The sequence below is a fragment of the Hippocampus zosterae genome, chromosome 3, assembly GCF_025434085.1.
Source record: "Hippocampus zosterae strain Florida chromosome 3, ASM2543408v3, whole genome shotgun sequence".
Lineage (NCBI taxonomy): Eukaryota > Metazoa > Chordata > Actinopteri > Syngnathiformes > Syngnathidae > Hippocampus > Hippocampus zosterae.
In genome coordinates, this window is record NC_067453.1 from 18,834,348 (window position 1) to 18,847,305 (window position 12,958).

The window sequence follows — 12,958 nt, forward strand, 5'->3', positions numbered from 1 at the left end:
CATTCGAACTGACATCAAAACTGACCCTGAAACAGTACGACTGAGCGATACAAATACGGAAACGCTAATGGTGACGTAGTGGGACTGCCCAATGGCACAGAGCAAGCATGGTCGACAATAGGACTACACTACCCATAATTCTAGATATGTGTTACCATGGAGACATGGTCAGCTCCCCAGTTTCGTCTATTTTGGGGGGAAATTTTTACATATGATTCTTATTAATGTGATTTTAAGGGAATTTGATTCCCAAGCAATGTAAAAATGTGCTGTGACTGTAAGTTGGTTCAATATGCGCGTGTTAACGCACATCAAACATGTTCCAAAATTGGTTTCAAAGGCGGGAGCAGTGCGCGCGACTTTTCAAAGTGGGCGAGGACGAGGGAGCAACCGGTTAGCCACTGCTAGCTTTTATAGCTTAAGACGAAGTGTTGGGCCAAATTACAACAAAGGTGGCATTAAACTAACAGCGGCTGGGTTAATAATCACGCCTCATCAAGTAAGATAAGCGTGGATTTTTTTTAAACATGACCCGTTCGTATTTTAAGTCTTGTTCTGTAATACTAAAGGAAGCTGAAGTGGCTCCGTTGAGGCTGGTTAGCTAGTCTCGCTGCACTGTAAACAACAATGTGGCGAGCATTTCACAACAGTAACGTCAATTTATAGATAGGAATAACCACGTGAAAATCTGTTTACGGCGTGTGCCTAAAGGTAAGAAATTTGTCTTTTTGTATTCACTGGCACGTACTAGATTATTCCAACTTTTGCCCAACAATTTACTTTGAGTTTTAGGCGATTTCTATGCTCGTATATTTGATAAAAGTACAATAAATACCGAGGTAGTCATTTTGGACTAATTTCTACTGTGCAGCAGACACCGTCATGTCTATAGATTTTGACAGCGCTGCCCTCCAAACCCAGGACGACGAAGAAGAATACGACAAAGACGACTATGCAAGAGAACAAGAGGTACAACACAACGCACATTATTTGTGCGACTAAATGGGACATTCACGTTCAATCGAGTATCTTTTAAAGAACAGCCAGCATCAGATTATGAGAGGAATTTTCATTAATTTTTTTCAGAGCACAAACATAATCATTACAGTTCACAATATTACGAATCGGTGTTGACCTCAAATGCGTGTCCTTGTTTGGGAACTATTTGAGCAATAGCAAAACACTTTCACGGTTTGACTGGAATGCAGGGTTGTTGTTATGACTCATCCCCACAATATGTTGCTTTGTTTTGCTATTGGTCCGATTGGCTTCTTCCTTGTGTGTCACTGAATGTAGTCGACGTTAACCTACTTTCTTACTATTACTTGTTCGGTCACAATGCCTCTTGTACTTAAGAGTAAGCACGAATAATTATATTCCCGTGGGCTGCAACAACAAAATTACCTTAACTGGACTTTGGGAATCTATTAATCATCTACTATTCGCTATTACCATTGGAGTCTACGTTTTATAGCCTATCCGATCAAGTGGAAAATAGTTCCTGCTACTAAGTGGAATGTTTCTGCTCCATTTAGCTGTGCTATATGTTTTGTTCAAACAACTGAGTTCGTTTGAATAATAACAGTCGTGATGGGAGTCGACGACATGCCATGGAGTCTTTGGATGTTTTTAAAAATCTCTTTCCTCTGGTGAAATTGGTTAGGACTTTATGAATTGGATTCACTCTTGAAGTGGACATGTTCTTTTGCTAAATGTGTAAATGTGAAAATAATATGGGTCCTTTGGTTGAGGACACAATGGAGGATTTAAAGACCATTCAACGGTCCTTATGGGAAGTAAGTTCAGCTGTTTTTATTTGTCCAATCACTTCAATAAAGTAAGCATGTTAATGTTAAGGCTGTTTGTGACATAGGAAGAATATACTTGTATACTTGTTACTGTATTGCAGAGAGCAAAATCTGACTGACACAGAGACAATACATTGCTTTTTTGTGACCAAACGCATACTATTGCAAATGTTATATTCTGATGTGAATATGCATATACTTTTCTATAAATATTTGAAGACCATTTATTAAAAAGAGAGTCATTTCAAAATGGATGATTTAAATTATTGTGTAAATGGTGGACAGCTACTATGAAGTGATACTTCTCAAAAATGTAATTTGCAGGTTTTTAAACTTGTTTAATGGAGACTTTGTGCAGTAAAATTGACGTTGCATTTTTCCCCCTCTGTATTACTTTATCGCCCCTGGCTGTGGGGGACTTGTTGCCTTGACTTTTTTTTTTTGTAGCTCCACAAGCTCCTCGCAGACCTTCCAGATGACATGCTGGAGGATAGCCGAGACTCCTCCTCCATAGACCTCGAATCCTCCACCTGCAGCAAGAAAAATCTTGGAACCAGGTAACATGCAGGAATTAGATGCTCTCTGCCAAATCCCAGTGTTGTTCCTACTTGGGATGAGCATAGTAATCAAACTGTCCATGGTGGAGTTGATTGTTGCTTATTCTTGAAGCACTTGAGGCAAAATGGAGTGCATTACTCATCTGCAACCATCAGAGGTCGTATTGATCAAGCCTCAAGCAGGTTTGTGGTCTATGGCATTGTTTTCAAACATTAAGACAAGGTACGCTTTTATTATATGTGAAAAATTAAACGGCATACCACCAAACAGAAATACTGAAAAAAATGATGATCTTGTCTCACTTTACTCACAAATTGTCTCACAGTGTGAAATCTTAAATTGAAAACCAAGAGGAAATAGTGACAGGAACACATAATTTATGGTGTTTTATGAATGGCAACAGCTTTATTGTACCTTCTGCCATCAAATTGAAGAGCAATTACGGTAATTGTTATTGCTGTCTCAATACATTGCTGGCATAGATCAATGGATGGACAAAATGTAAAAAAAAAATGAAATGAAAAGTAAAATGCCTATCTGTAGTACTTAATATGTAGATTGGCAAAGTTCTGTTTCTTTGGCGTTTCTATACAGCCCACCTTCCAAATGGACTCATCAGCGGTCAGATCATCCCAGGGCAACATCTGATGAGCAGGTATGTTTTTTTTTTTAACTATCTGACATTGTTTTGTCTCTTCATTTCAATCGAAATATAACTACCATATTCTTGATGTCTCTTTATTAAAGAGCTATGAGGCAGACTACGGTCAACAACCCCACGGTTTTACCTATATGAATGGAGACGTTCAGATAAATGGTCACCAGCATCATGCTCAAACTCAACCTCCAGCTCGCATGTGGAACCAGCATTCACAAGATTCACACTTCACCCAGGAAGACTACACATGCAACAGCAAAGGAACAGAACAATCTCCAGAGGCTAATGATTTTTCCACAAGTGATCCATACGAGCAACACCCTGGTGTTAGCATTGTTGACTATAATGAAGGAGGAGCTAGTGATGATTACGACTACGGTGACTGCAATAATCCCAGAGGGCGTTTTAAGGTATGGCTGATTCTGTCTTCTATCGTATGAGACGTGTTTCTCACCAGACAAATGATCGTACTTGAATATATATTGACCTAGATGTATTTTCAAATGAAACTTAAGGTTTCCTTTGTTTGCTATTTTTGAAGTCTGGAGCTGCGGAGCGACGTGGGGATGATTGCACGGCCAACTACAATCCTCACCGTCCTCCACGTCAGATGTTGAGCTCCCAGGCCATGCGTCAAGATCAACCATTTGATCAACTACAAAGAGAATTCCTTGACTCAACACAGCGTACGTTTCATGAATGTTGACTAACCATGTCTGGAGGTTGGCAAAACACTTCACTCTGCAGCTGTTTTGAATATCACTCTTTGGAAATGCCAGACATCCTACGTGTATACTTTATGCGTTATACTTTTAATCAAGGATGCAAAGGGAGGTAGTTCAACCCTTTTAGATTGGGTAGTTTACAAGCTTTCCACATTGTTTTAAGATTCAGTGACTAACGTTCCTTTCTGCTGTCTTGTAGAAACTGCGGAGAAAGAACAGCTTGTCCAACTGCAGATATTAAAGAAGGCTCAACACAGGCAAATCGAGGACTTGGAGCAAAAGCTCGAGGATTCAAAACGCAATACGAGATACCTTGAGCACCAGTTGGCAATTGTTAAAGGTATTTTTTCCTTTGCAGTCTTTAATTTGAAATGGAGGGGTTGAATTTGTGATGAAGTTATGATTAGAAATGTTAAGGTTTTTCTTCATTACTTGAACCTTTTATGTTTTGTCCCTGAGAAGAAAGAGAAGAAATTGATGTTGCATGCACCCAAATAATTTATTTATTTATTTGTTTTTAATTGTATGTTCCCAGTTTGATACCCAATATGCATCAAACTGTCTGCAGATTCTATCAGGGCACTTATCGACCATTAAGTCTTGATTTATTTATGCATAGATGAGAGAGACGGCTTTGCTGCGAGTTCCAAGGAGTCGAGTCGACTCCTGGACGAGGCCAAAGAGCAGTTGGTTAAAATACAAAGCAAAGTGAAGGTGATGGAGCATCAAATATGTACCCAAAATGATAGAAACCACGAGGTAAGCCATATGAGCTTTCAATAGTCAATTTCTGTCTGTTGTGTTGTTAAATTGAAGAAAAGTATTGCTTAAAAAAACTGCAACCAGTAACTCTACCTTGGTTTTAATTTGTATATTTCATTTAATGGAGTGCTGTAGTTTACTGCTCAGATTGTCAGAGGTCTTTGATATGAAGTTGTAATAATGATTTCAGAACCTAACGAAGCAAATGTTGGCCGAGGCCGCTGTTGACGCCATGAAGCAGCAAATGTTGGAGCTGTGTCGGTCTGACACTCTGTCCAAAGCACGCGAGCAGCACGACAGGGATGTTACCGTCATCAAGGAGCAACATGAGGCCGCACTGTTGGTTTTACAGCAGCAGCTTTACGCTAAGTCTCAAGCTCTGGACGAACAGGTTTGGGATTTAGCTTTTTATCCATTTGCTTAACTTTTGGTTTAACTCAGGCCTCTTTTCTAGCCATCCATATAAACTGCGCTTAGTGAACACTGAAAGGTATCAGACCCTTCTTCCAAGCCATATTGTTCTGGTTCACGAGTCAGAAAATTTGAATAGGATTGAGTTCAGTTTGCATAAAAATTTAAACTCACGATCAGATGAGTTTGCGGTGTCCAGCCCACATACTGTGTGCCGCAATTAGACCAAGATTGGATAACAATTAAACATATACACACACTCCTTGGAATATTTGGATACAGAAAAATCTGCGTTACAGATGGTGAAAATGGTGGAGAATACAGTATTGAGCCGGAGTCAAGGGATGAACATTTGGAGTTGGTCTTCTGGGAAGACCTTTTCAGTTGCCTATTCATGTAGAAAAGCATAGAGGGAGCTAAGCGGGTTGTAAGTGTGTCTATTTTATTTTCTCATATTTTACTTCTCGAGCTTTGCCATGATCAATCTGGTTTTGGATACTGTAATCCAGTGGTGCTTAACCTGGGTTCGACCGAACCCCAGGGGTTCGGTGAATCGGTCTCAGGGGTTCGACAGAGCCTCTGCAATGAAGGTTAAGACACACCTGACTCAACATGTCAATTCCTTATGACACGTCTGCTTGGCCATCACTGACTGCAGATGATCACATTACCATACATTTCCTGTCCAATCAGTGCAGCAGGAAATTTAGTTCGCTCGGTAGTCAACGTGTGACTGTTGTGATAGTATGTTGTAAAAAATTTCAAACACTTTTTTTTGTAGGTGTTGAACTTATAAATGTATATGCAGTGTATATTTTTTTTCACTAATGAAGGGTTCGATAAATGTGCATATGAACTGGTTGGGTTCTGTACCTCTGACAAAGTTAAGAAACACTGCTGAAATCCATTCAGTCCCTCGGTTTGGTGCCATCTAGTCAAAGAGGAGACATTCCTTATATCTTAATACATTTCTTTTGGCTGTTTATCCAGTAATGTGCCTGCTTTTCTCATCATGGCATGCTTTCAGATGGATACTAGTCAGAGGTTCCGTGAGCAGGTCAAACAGTTGGAGCGGCAAAGAGAAGAAGAGCAACTCGAGCGAGCCAAAGTGGTCGGTGCTCTCACTCAACGTCTGGAGGAGAGTCAACAGCAATGTGCCAAGCTATTGCAGACTAGTGAGCCAAAGTTGCCCTACACGTGGACACTGATAATGTACCCCGCTCAACCCTGATTTCTATTTATCCCTCAGATTCTGTGCAGGAAATGAGTCAAATCCAGATCAAACTCCAGCAGGCCCAAACAGCCAAGGTCTTAAGTGAAGATATGAACAAAGTCTTACAGGTTTGTCATGCCTGTGTCATTTTGGGGTTAAAAAGAAGTATTTAAATATGTTTGTTTTCTCATCGTTTATGGGTTTGTTTTTTTTACCCCAAAGGAAGATCTTGCCGACTTGAAGGAGCAGATTACGCTATATGAATCTGCATTAAAACATGGCGTTATTGCATTGGATCCCAACAGTGACTGCCAGACCCAACTTTCAGAATCCTGTTTGGCATTAGGCTTGAAGAAAACCGCTTTCAGAAATGGTTCGCTCCACAGGTACATGTTCAAACAATTAATGTTAGCCTGTGTCCTCATCCTCATTAAGTTTTTCCTCATGCAATACTCTCTCAAATAATGTTCTTCTTCTGCTTGAACAGTGTGGCCTTAGCCACCCTGTCAGACTCCAAATTGCCTCAGGATGAGGCTTTGCGAGTGGAGATGCAGCGCTGTTTGGGGAATTTAAAGGCAAAACGGCAGAAGATCAGTCATCTGCAGGAGGAACTGCAACAGAGTCGGACCCGAGTGAACGAGCTGCAGACTCAATTAGATGAAGCCAATCTCAGCTCGTTGGTATGCATTGTGATTAAAGGTTCGACACTGAAATGAATGATGAAACTGTTAAGTAAGCTTGCTTGTCCATAGGTTAGACAGTCCAGCCAGATAAAACCATACTTGAATGGAGAGGACCAGAACGAGTTAGTGAAACTCCAGGAAGACAACCAGCGCTTGCAGGATCAAGTGGAGGTTCGTCACCAAATAATTTTTCAAATGTCTCGGTTGTGTTGATTCAATCAAAATAAGGAGCTTGATTGCTATTGTTGTTTTTACAATTCTAGGTGCTAAAAAAGAAAACTGATGAGCTGCAGCAGAGCGAGGAGAAGCTCCGGTCTTCCAACTTGGAACTCTGCGTCAAGATGAGAGAGATGATCCAGGAGCTAGACCAAGAGAAGCAGGTTGCTGCTCAACGGTAAGACGCAAAGGAGGAACTGAAATGTTTCCTCTTCGTATCGCTCCATTGATGGTGTCCGTCTCTTCATGAAGATCCGAGCGGATAAATCAGCAGTATCGGGATGACGTGGTGAATAGAGTCAGGACGGAGCTCATGCTGAAACACGACGCTCACGTTGAACATCTGACAGCACAACACGAGGAACACATCCAACGCCTAAAGTACGTACCCATTGGCTCACTCCAAGGTTTGAAACTGTGTTGAAACGCGCAGCTCACTCGGCATTCTTTTTTAACCCAGCACTCAGCTGTCTGAGGCCAGTGACAACGTGTTGGCTGTGCAAAAGTGTTACATTTCTGTCTGCAAGGAAAAGGAAATGCTGGAGGAAAGCATAAAAAATGCAGCCAGGGAGGATGCACTGAGGAAGGAAAGCGAGGTATACCCAGGCAGATGTCTTCAATATCAAAATATAAAAATTCAGCTGCTCCTTTGAGATGGGCGTAATGGGAAAATATCTGATTGTCCTCATGACTTCTTTATTTGGTACACAATTTATTTCTACGACTTATTTCTGCTTATTTAGCCATTTGATAAGCAAATAATGGTCTCGCCAACTTCAAATGAACACATACTAGTTGAGCACGGTACTAAACATGACATCGCTTGAAATGCTTTAAGAGTCCTTTTTAATATCATTTTCAGTAAAGACAAGAATGACAAAAATAAAGACAATACTGCATTAACAAACTAAACTGAATTGATGCGCAGTGTTTTTTTTTTAATTGTTTGGAGGCATCGTACTGACGCTAATTCACAGTCTACATGAAATCTGCTTCACTAAACAAATGAACAGTGCATAACTTTTTAGACCGCAGGTAGAGATTTAAATTTTCTCTCATACACTTGCTTAGCAAAAGAAAAGCGAAGAGAGCAGCACAGATGTGGAGAAACTAAGGACTGAGCTTGAGGCGCAGCATCGGGCTTCTGTAGCCCAGCTCAAGGCTCTCTGGTCGAAGGAGCAGGAAGCTGAGATCCAGCAGCAGGTGAATTCTCAGGTAGCCTTAGCCAAGGTTGCTTGGGATGAAGCGCACCGTCAGGTATGACTGTGGATCTCTGTCGGCGCTGCGGTCGCAACTAGTACGCGGCCATTTTGTTTAGTTCTGATTCCGTGCAGATGGAGAAGACTTGGACCCTGAGGCTGGAGGAAGCCAGGCGAGAAAAACACTCTGCGACCTCTGAGGTAACCTGTCAGACAGAGGAGGCGGCAGCAAACGGTTTGATGATTACCGTTGAAGAGTTGGACTCCAGGCTCTGTGCCCAGAGACAACAGCTGCAAATGGAAGCTGACAAAGTCCAACGCCAAGTAGTGGAAGAAGCCAAGAAACAAGTCCTGAAGGAAACTCAGAACAAACATCTCGAGGACTTGGCCTATAAGGTTGATACTGTCATTTTACAGTCTGTCCTTACTGCGCTTTACTGAAGTCATTCATGAATGTGTGACCATGTACGTTTTGCAAGTGAACAGAAATGTGCTTTTTAAAGGTTGAAGGAGCAGTGACCAGAGCCTATAACCGCTGGATTGAGGATTTGACTTCATTACCAGAATACCAAGCCTCTCTCCAAAGAGAGAGAGAGAACTGGGAAGAGCTGCAAAAACAATACGTGGAACAACAGGTGAAGGACATTTTCATCTTTGAAGCCATGCAAATCACAAAACAAATAACTAAACAAACAAAAAAAGTGAATCGCAAACACAAATGGGAAACAAATGTGCAAATGTGCCAGGTATCACAGTCTCTGAGGATAGCAGAGGAGCAGTGGCACAAGCAGCAAGAAGAACGTCTAAAAGCTCAAAGCTGTGGGACGTCGGAGGAGCTCCAACAGAAGGTGGTGAGTCTCCAATGTCAGCTGGAGCAGTTAAGAAGGGAGCAAGCAACGTTGTTGAAAGCTGAACTTGCCGGAGCCAGAGTGGCCTGGAAGAGAGACAAACAGCAAGAGATCTCTGTTATCCAAAATCGCAGTGAGCAAATGTACAAAACCAAACTACAGGAGCAGCATAAGAAGCAGGAGTTGGCTTTGCTGCAAGCCAGAGAGGAGGCTGACCTCCAAAAGAAGGAACTGCTCCAACAGATGGAGACCAAGCTTCAGCGCATCGTGAGGGCCCGAGAGGATGAGTGGAAATGTCAGCAGGCTGAGAAGGAACAAGCCCAGAGACGACAGATGAGGGAAGACTTCCTTGCGGAACTTCAGACTGCTCTGGCAGAGGTCCAGGCGCAGCTTCTCGGAAGTTCCAGGACTGACCAGCAGAGCCCCAGGGAGAGCGGGAAAGGCCGCATGTCGGAGGGCGGCTTAACGGACGTGATTCAAACTTGCTGCTTAGACATTGTTGACAGAGCTGTGTGCCAGGCCAAGAAGGACTGGAAGAAAGTATGTTTTTTGTTTTTTTTAAATCATGCATTCATTCACTGTTCCATCGGCAGCTAACAGTCAGCTTATACTGTAATGGAAGAATGACCTCAGCTGCTTTACCGTTACAGATGTATTTCTTTTTCTTTCCCATAGATAAGTGAGGCTCAGTTGAGCTGTGTGTTACGAGAAACACAACAGCAGCACGAAAAAGAAATCGGCAAAATGCAAAGTATGAAAATCATCATGGCTTTCAGCATTCAGGCATCTATTTTGGCAAGAATTTTACGTGATGCTGGATACTGTCCCGCGCAGGCTCTTTAGCCCAGATTGGAGGGCAGGTTTGCAGCAGGAAGGATTGCGCAGACACGGCCAGTAAGCTGCAGAAGAAGAACCAGGAGCTTCAGAAGCACTTGGAAAAAGCTTGCCGTCAGTTCCAGCACAGCATCCGAGAACACAAAATGACCATGCAGAAATTCCAAGGTAATGTTTGACTAAGTGTCGTTTCATCATTTCACACCGTCTGTTGTGTAAATCCTTTTTTATTGTTTATTGTAGACGAACATGAGGGCAGATTACAAAAGGCAAATGAGGAACATCGGCTCCAACTGGAGGAAATGAAGCGAAGCAAAGAAGCCGCTGGGTTTGTGATGGTTTTAAAGACTGGTTATTTTATTTCTTATTTTTATTATAGCAATGTCATTATTAGAATGCCAAATAGTTATACTTTTTGGATTAATATTTCGACTTCAACTTCAACCACAACAATTGACTGTTAAATGTATTTAACGTAAAACTTAGTGGCTGCATTTGTTTGTGTGTTATGTTGGATTTGGAGAAATGTGAAATGCACCAAACGGAATTGATTTGTTTTTCACTCGCATGCTTAAAATTTGCTTCTTTTTTTGTTTTTGTGGAAATGAAGAGTGATGTTTATCATTTTCAGCAGTTCAAACCATCAACAAAGTCTTCAAGAGGGCCTGGAAGAAATGAAGCAGCAATACTTGACAACTGTGGAAAAAATAAGAGGTCCGTGAATTCAAATTGTACTTTTTGTAGACACGCATGGTCTGATTGATGATGTAAAGCAGCATTTACGAGAGGTTTTGTCATTTTTACAGGTGAAATGCTGCGTTACCTCCAGGAGAGCCGTGAGCGAGCGGCTGAGATGATCCGCACGGAAGTACAACGGGAGAGGCAGGACACCGCCCGCAAAATGCGACGTTATTACCTGACCTGTCTGCAGGAATTGTTAGAGGATGGCGGGAAGGCTACGGGGTAAGACGGCATTTTTTTTTTTTTTGTTAAATACAGGAATTGTCCTTCCTTCATACTCTGTAATTAAGAAGCGCTGATACTTCTGTTTTAAAAAATTCTAAAGGAGAAATGCTTGAGTAAATACAATAAGTACACTCTCTGAAATGTACTTAGTGTGTGTGCTCATATTGAGAAGTAAAAAAAGAAAAATTTTTGAAGGACAAGCTGATGGGTTTTGGCTGGGACAAGACGCAACACCTTCGCCATGAATCATTCTTGGAGTTGATAACAACAAATACCGGTAGTTCTCTACAATAAGGCCAAGCATGGGAAAGGTTTTGTTTCTCCGAATCATTTGCGTTGTTGTCCTTAATGCACCCAGGCTAAATGTTTTTACCACCGTAGCTTGAAAATAATCCTCAATCACGCAAAATCTCAACCACAGTTTACCTCTTTTTTTATTTTATTTATTTTTTGTTCACATCGTGTCATCATTTGTAGGGGTTGAAAAGTAAAAAGCCCATTTTGACGTAGGAGTAGAATGAACAGAAATTGTTTTTCAAATGTACAAATAAAAAGTAACAAGTCATCAGAAAAAAGACTCAAAGTTCAGACACCAAAAATCTACTTAAGTACAGTAACTAAGTATTTTGCCATAGTTACTCCCCGCCACCTAATTTGATCTTGCTGATCTTGACATCTTCTGCAGGGCAGAAAAGAAAATTATGAATGCTGCCAGCAAATTGGCAGCCATGGCTAAAGTACTGGAAACGCCTGTCAAAAATAACGCTGCAAAGAACCATAGCTTACCCAGTAAGTGTTCTGCTCCACTTTACCTTTTTTTGTTGTTGTTAACCTTGAATTCGGAGACTTTTTTGTGTTTGACAGCTTGCACGATGGATGTGTCCACCACTGGCCCCTGCCCAACAAGTAACACAATTTTTTTGAAGAATCCTTCAACTTTATCGGAAGACAGAACCCACAGGGAGAAGATATCTGATTCGGAGCAAAAAACGACTCTGGCGCGGATTACATGTGTGAGCAAGCAGGACGCTGGAACATGCGAGTCCTCAGCAGAAGTGCAAGTCTACCCTCACAAAGTGGCCACTTCGTGCCTTGCTCCCTTGAGGAGCAAGAGCAGGGAGGCGTACCTGCAAGGAGGACGACCAGAATACCATGCGGATCGGCCAAACAACCCTTCTCTGGCGCAGGAGCTTCCAGTCAGGGATGAGAGACCCACCAACTGGAGCCTGACCAGCAATGACTCAGACAGCCTCCACATCCCTCGAGTGTCCTTTTTGGGAAGGAAAGTAGAATCGGTGAAGCCCTTCTCAGTGTCCGTCGCTGACTTTGGGGAGTTTCATCATCTCACCCCGGATACGTCCGACCTGACGGTTTATAATGACATCGCCCAGGAGACTCAGACTCGGACACAAACATCTGCTCCCAAAGCCACGATTAACACACACAGAGAGCTGACACCGGGTTCAGAAGGAGAGAAGCAGAGTGGAGTGCATACCGGGGCTTTGTTTTCAGAATTGAGACGTCAGCAGGACAGTGGCTTTGACAGCCCGTTGAACCAACCAAAATGACGCTGGCGAGTTGTACTTGGTTTTATAAATGTGCCGGGAGTCTACATTTCAATTCAAATTCAGAAAGAGGGTCTTCTTCCTCAAATGTTTACATATTTAACTTTTGGTTTACTTTGTTTCCGCAGAGGTCAAAATTTGCAGGCCAAGTTACAATTATGTTTGTATTTTATGCAATCGGAGAATTTCCACTCTTTGCGGTTTCTATTGCAGTGTATATTTTCTTTATAAGATATCAAGTTAACGTTTGCTTTATTACAGTCTTGATTTTATTTTAATAAATGAATGAATCATATTACACCAAGCTAAGGAGGTTTTCCTGTCAAAATTATGTTGATTTAAAAAAAACAAACAATCAAAAGCCCTCTCTATTTAGGAGAAATGAACATTGACTCCGGTGTTACAGCTTTATCTGAGTGTAATGCATTATCCCCAGTTGATCAGAAACCTTTGCTCTTGGGTGGAAACCTTGTTAGTCTATTTTTAACTAAAACTAGACTAAAACCTTTTTG

At 41.7% G+C, this 12,958-nt stretch overlaps 2 protein-coding genes across 6 annotated transcripts in view; one reads left to right on the forward strand and one right to left on the reverse strand.

The window, feature by feature from the left end:
- Positions 1-12,958, reverse strand: part of sqor (sulfide quinone oxidoreductase) — a 63,986-nt gene that overhangs the window by 10,710 nt on the left and 40,318 nt on the right. The gene's annotated exons all lie outside the window — the stretch shown is intronic.
- On the forward strand, positions 63-12,755 carry cep152 (centrosomal protein 152). 5 transcript variants are annotated; one of them, XM_052061423.1, is made up of 28 exons: positions 63-167; positions 872-969; positions 2,256-2,365; positions 2,961-3,021; positions 3,114-3,434; positions 3,566-3,710; positions 3,949-4,089; positions 4,369-4,508; positions 4,702-4,902; positions 5,950-6,097; positions 6,172-6,263; positions 6,358-6,521; positions 6,623-6,815; positions 6,888-6,989; positions 7,082-7,212; positions 7,287-7,415; positions 7,495-7,630; positions 8,106-8,291; positions 8,369-8,629; positions 8,737-8,868; positions 8,980-9,621; positions 9,757-9,832; positions 9,916-10,083; positions 10,159-10,243; positions 10,547-10,629; positions 10,722-10,878; positions 11,567-11,670; positions 11,746-12,755. In XM_052061423.1, the coding sequence occupies exons 2-28, from the start codon at positions 883-885 to the stop codon at positions 12,447-12,449; spliced, it is 4,899 nt and encodes a 1,632-aa protein (XP_051917383.1). In that variant the 5' UTR covers positions 63-167; positions 872-882; the 3' UTR covers positions 12,450-12,755. The 5 variants fall into 5 exon arrangements, with proteins under 5 accessions (XP_051917383.1, XP_051917381.1, XP_051917384.1 ...); XM_052061421.1 differs by lacking the exon at positions 63-167 and adding an exon at positions 219-711; XM_052061424.1 differs by lacking the exon at positions 63-167 and adding an exon at positions 219-711 and having other exon boundaries at positions 10,550-10,629.